Raw genomic sequence first — 5,472 nt, 5'->3', positions numbered from 1 at the left:
TTAAAATATTACATCAAACCGATTCGGATTCAATTTTGCTTATTTTTTTAATGTGATAAGCATTTATTATTGATGACCACATAAGTAAGTGACGTGGGAGGCATTTAATTAATCTACGGATTAAGGCATGCAGGAGAGAAGCGCCAATAATGCCGCCACCCGGTAGCAGGTGAGTTCCCCACTGGCACCTGTCGGTCAAAGCGTAACCGTATCACCATTTCCCAAGCAGGGGGCCATTCGGCGGACATGTTACCTTCTTTATTTTCCCCTTTAAAAGAAAAGAAAAGAAAATTTTACCCAGCACACCCATCACCATGGTTCGGCAAAGGAAGAGGAAACCACCTTAAGCCCTCTGCAGATGATCAGGACGCGTTCAGGTCTGCCCCCCCACACCTCCTTGTTCTTCTTCTTCCATTTCTTGTTCTCGTTCACTTCCGCATTTAGACACGGACACAAGTTAGAAATGTCCCCTGAATTTAAGACACCGTTAACCTTCTTGTCCCCTCCAACCCTTTTTTATTTATACAACAGCTAGGGTCCCCTGCTTCCCCACTCAATCTTCCTTGTCTTCCAGTATTATCATCCCTTTCTGAAGAAGGAAAAGATCCCATTCCTGTATTCTTATTTTTCTTGTTCTTCTCTCGTTCGCCGTTGTTCTGAACTTTGTTGGTGTCGTAGAGGCAGAGAGAATGGCTGGTGCAGGGTCGCCTTGTGGTGCCTGCAAGTTTCTCCGAAGAAAGTGCGTGGCGAACTGTATATTTGCACCGTACTTCTGTTCGGAGCAAGGGGCGGCCCGGTTCGCCGCCATCCATAAGATCTTCGGTGCAAGCAACGTGTCGAAGCTTCTGCTCCATGTGCCGGCGTCGGAGCGGAGCGAGGCGGTTGTCACCATCGCCTACGAGGCCGACGCGCGCATCAAGGACCCCGTCTATGGCTGCGTCTCTCAAATCTTTGCACTGCAACAGCAGGTATATAATTTCTCGAGGCTATCCTTTAAAGGTCGTTTCCGATCAGTTCTGATCCCCAGGTTGATATCCTCTTTAATTTTGGGATGCACTTGCAGCGAGAGGCTCACAGTGTGAGTATATGTGTATATATATATATGGAAGCATATAAGGAACTTGTGTGATATTTGCGTAGATATTTGCATGTGCGTCCTGTCCACGCTTTCACAAATTATATTCTTCTTAAGTAACTTGGGCAGTTCATAAATTACTTTAGCAGTCTTCGGGCAGTTCATAAATTTGGACTTGCAGTGTATATAAGTATATACATATATATCTCAAGAACAAAAATTGAAGTATTTTTTGAACAAGCAGTTACCTTGGAGAGCAGAGACTGCACATTGACCGTGTCCTGTTTTATTGCATATCTTGCTTAATTTGTTATTGGAAAATTTTCTCCAATTATCAGTTCCTTGTGCCAAGAGAAGCACACCTCGCACCTCTTTAGTGGTATTGCAAATGATCGACGTCCACAAGTAAAAAATGACGTCTCTATCATGAGCAATCTCGATGCGATGGAGATGCTTGTGATCATGATTTTTGCTATTGTTTATTACTACATAAAGTGATGGGGAACAAGTCTTGGTGGTGGAAGAAGAAAAAAATTGCCGTTTATGACTAATGAAATGACAATATATTCTAAAGCTTGATGCTAGCTTAGGAAAAGCTTGGATGAAACTCGATATTTATCGAATGATCTCTAGCTTTACTACTTTTAATTAAACCAAGTTAGGCAAATTTAGAATCCCACTGTTTCTTGTTTATGTCAGTAGCCCCTTTTGTAGCATAACTCTGTTTTTGTGTATAAACGGCAAAAAGGTTTGACACTAGAAACTGGGGAACTTTGGGTTTCTTAAATCACAAGATTGCAGAATCTTTAGGGTTGCAGGATTAATATTCCCATGGATGAATGCCCATCTCAGCGCTCGACTCGAGCGCTTGATATTCTGGCCCAGTTCCAAGGTAAATTCCATTAAGCATATAATTAGCAAGAGGGATCGGTACTCGAGCCGGGTACTAAATTGGTCCTTCCTCCTGCATAAATGCAACGACCGAGCACATAAGGCATACTTTTTTGCTTGATTGACTGATGAAATAAGTCTAGTTTGAGTCTTTGTACTACTTGGTTGCTAGAAAAGCCACTTTCTGTAACGAGATCGAGTTGAGTGTACTTATGTTCAGCAACGAGTATGCCCAAAGGGGTGGACGGTATTTTTGAATTTTTCTATAAAAATAATGGCTAGTTTAGATTTTTTTTTTTTTACTCTTTTTACAATTATTTTTTACCTTTTAAAAAATATTTTAATCATGGGATTTTGGTTATTTCACAATCATATGCACAAATTTTTTTGTCCACAGGGTTTTGCAGGTAGCCTGCTTGGAACCGTGAAGGTGGTTTATATGCATCATTTGGTGTACAAAAAATTGTGCACTAGGTGGTATAATGACCAGACTACCCTGATCAGTTAAAAGAAGAGCCTTCGTACAACGATAAAAAAGAATGACAAAAAAAGTTACAATCCAAACAAACATTTCTTTTTGAAAGATTCCGAAATTCCTCAGTTTCTTTCTTCTTTTCATTGGATGTGTGCGGTACTACTGTGTGGTGCATGCAATTCACTTTTTCTTTAAATGGCAAAGATGTTTTATGACATAAGCTTAGAGCTAAGATCAAGTTCTCTACAGCCCCCTAGTGCAGGCAACAACACTTATGCACCAATGAGAATGAGGGCAATTTTGCCATTTCAAAATTTCATCTTTTTTACTTTTCACCTTCTGGCCTTACACAGGGCTTAATTTTTGACAAGGCATGGGTGTTTTTGTTATTTCTCACATCTTGGCATAGAAAGAAAATAATTGTACACTAGGGTCGTGCGTATAACCACTTAGAGCTGCCTGAGTTAGCCTTTAAGGCATTTTGCAAGTTTGCGACCCTCATCTTCCTTTACCGGACGTCATTCACATGCATCTTTTTTAAAGGAAGCCTGTTATTTTCGTGAGACCGGAGAGAGTGGATGCGAAAATAAAATGAAATGTTGCTTATGCTCCCTCAAAGAAGGTGACCATAGAATATATATATATATATATATATATACCTAAAACATAGTTAAAGTCTCCCGTCTTGGGAGGAGGTGTGGATGCGTTTGGTATGGCATTAGGCATTCGTTTCTATTTGTTTGTTTACTTTTTAATTTAATTGGGGAAACCCAACATTAATTCTTATGCATTAGTCGATCGGAATTCGACCCACTTGCACCCTAAAACTTGGTGCAGTTTTCCCGTAAAAATATTATAAAAGAAAAAAGAAAAATTTAAGCAACCTGTGCTTTGAAGTCATCTCCACAAGTAACAATATCTCTGACAGCCTACAATTACTTTAAATTTAATTGTTAGGTAGCAACACTACAAGCACAAGTGATGCAAGCTAAGGCTCAGTTGGCTCACAACATGGGCGGCCTGCAGCTGCCGGCGGAGAACCAGTGGGCAAAGAGCGGCGGCGGCGCTCACCCGCACCATCCACACGGCCAGTACACGACGGGCCAGCAGGGGACGCTGCAGCCGAGGGGAAGGTCCTGCAGGAAGCTGGATAATGAAACAGCCGCAGCTAATTATGTCCACCATGGACGTAGTTTCAACGACGAAGGTGCGTCTCCTCCTAGTGAGAGCTCCACCGATTGTGTCGACAACGAGGGCGAATCGTTCTTCCCGCATTCATCAGCTGCTCAAAACTGTAACATGAAATGGTTGCCCCATGATGAACTTGGGGAGCTGCAGGCTCTAGCATTGAGGATGATGGGCAACTGATTGATTAATGTTTGAAGCATGTACGTTACATATAACACCTAATTAAATAGCTTAACCACGTGAGACTAATTAATATTCGATCGGGGCCATTGCAGTCAGGTGCTCAGGCTTTTAATTTGCTTCAATATCAATGCCAGCAGTACTACTCCGAAACTAGCTAAAGGAGGTGGGTTATGTGTAACAGGTATATGTACATTACACGTATCTTTCTAACCCGTTCACATGAAATACGTGTCATACACATGGACTGTTGTACAATGCACATCTTGATCAGCTTCCCAATAACTTAATTTTCATGGGTACTCGGCTTGAAAGAATATGCTGTAGCCATTATTGCTCATTTGTTTGCATGTGAGAAATGAAGGTCATGGCTAGTTAACTTTCTTGATGATCGTCGTACTCATGATCATGACTTTGGTAGCTACAAGACGATGGGAGCCGATGACACAATGGATCCGTTTCGGGATGACGTTGTTATTGAATTTTCAAGGTGGATCGATATCCCACCCATGTCGAGTTGTTACATCGATATCTTCAAGCATGGCATGCATGCACGCACGGAGGTACCACTGATCCGCTGTTCACATGGCGCTGTGCCACACAAACGCACCCGTATGCAGCATTTCTATCTATGTGCATCTGCGCCCGCACACGTGCACAGACAACTAAAACGCCAAATAATACTAATAAACAGTAACAGTTTCCATTAAGTTTAGTTGGTCCAAAATATTACCTTATTATAAGTTTTAGTTTTTGTTTATATATATATATATATATATATATATATATATATATATATATAAATCGAATGGTGATTATAGGTTTTTAAAGTCATCCAACCATTTAATTTGCATTATTGGGTTCAACAGATCGAACATTTAAGAGATAAATATAAAGAAAAAATTTCATTTAATACTAGTTTACACATTTTTCTCTTTGTTTTTCTTTTAACTATCTATTTGCTTTAGATAAATAGCTTTGGTTAGATGGTAAGGTAATTCTCTCTCTCTATATATATATATATAAAAGAAATTGATAGGTCTTAAACTCTTATAAGGTACTTGACCATTAATTAATCATTGTTGCCATCGATTCTATAAGATGAATGATTGAAATAAGAACAAAAAGAAAAAGAAAATATGACATTCTGGTCAGCTAGCATAGTTAACAATTTTTTTCTTTTCAACCATCAATCGGTAAATTGAAGTTTCACGATAAGAGTCTTGTACCTACTAATTTCTCATATATACATGAGATCAAAAATATGTAGAACGAGGAATTGGAGGAAGTAGAAAATGCATGAATTGTCTACATATCATCCATCATCAATCAAAGCTAGTTATGTGCATCACTGTACACAAAACATTACGCACCATAGTACATAATGATTACAATACCCTTGGTAAGTAAAAATGGGAGTCCTTCTATAAGGAAAAAAATAGGTTTTGAGAAAGTTAAAGTCCAAAAAGGATATTCTTTAAAAAAGAAACCCACTCACACCTTTTTTGAGAGATGTGATGGATGAGGTCTCAAGAATGGAAGATGAGGAAAGTACTAAAATTTGAATTTGTATTGCCTTTTTAGGTAAAGAGTAAGAGTTGAAATTTGAAAAGAAAGTACGAACATTTTGAGCATGCTATGTATTCGCATGTCCATTTTTTCA

The 5,472-nt window shown here is 39.4% G+C and overlaps 1 protein-coding gene across 2 annotated transcripts; it reads left to right on the top strand.

Moving 5' to 3' along the window:
• Positions 1-292: 292 nt before the first annotated feature.
• LOC116266136 (LOB domain-containing protein 16-like) lies at positions 293-4,008 on the top strand. Of its 2 annotated transcripts, none has more exons than XM_031647237.2 (3): positions 293-377; positions 679-968; positions 3,399-4,008. In XM_031647237.2, the coding sequence occupies exons 1-3, from the start codon at positions 359-361 to the stop codon at positions 3,807-3,809; spliced, it is 720 nt and encodes a 239-aa protein (XP_031503097.1). In that variant the 5' UTR covers positions 293-358; the 3' UTR covers positions 3,810-4,008. The 2 variants fall into 2 exon arrangements, with proteins under 2 accessions (XP_031503097.1, XP_031503098.1); XM_031647238.2 differs by having other exon boundaries at positions 320-377; positions 685-968.
• The last annotated feature ends 1,464 nt before the right edge of the window (positions 4,009-5,472 follow it).

The sequence above is a fragment of the Nymphaea colorata genome, chromosome 12, assembly GCF_008831285.2.
Source record: "Nymphaea colorata isolate Beijing-Zhang1983 chromosome 12, ASM883128v2, whole genome shotgun sequence".
NCBI classification, from domain to species: Eukaryota; Viridiplantae; Streptophyta; class Magnoliopsida; order Nymphaeales; family Nymphaeaceae; genus Nymphaea; species Nymphaea colorata.
The sequence above is the reverse complement of the archived record's forward strand: the minus strand, read 5'-3'. Positions and strand labels throughout refer to the sequence as shown.

Bases quoted from the DNA above. Each gene is read 5' to 3' on its own strand.
- LOC116266136 (XM_031647237.2), top strand. The intron at 969-3,398 runs GTATATAATTTC...TTTAATTGTTAG, and splicing joins TCTTTGCACTGCAACAGCAG to GTAGCAACACTACAAGCACA.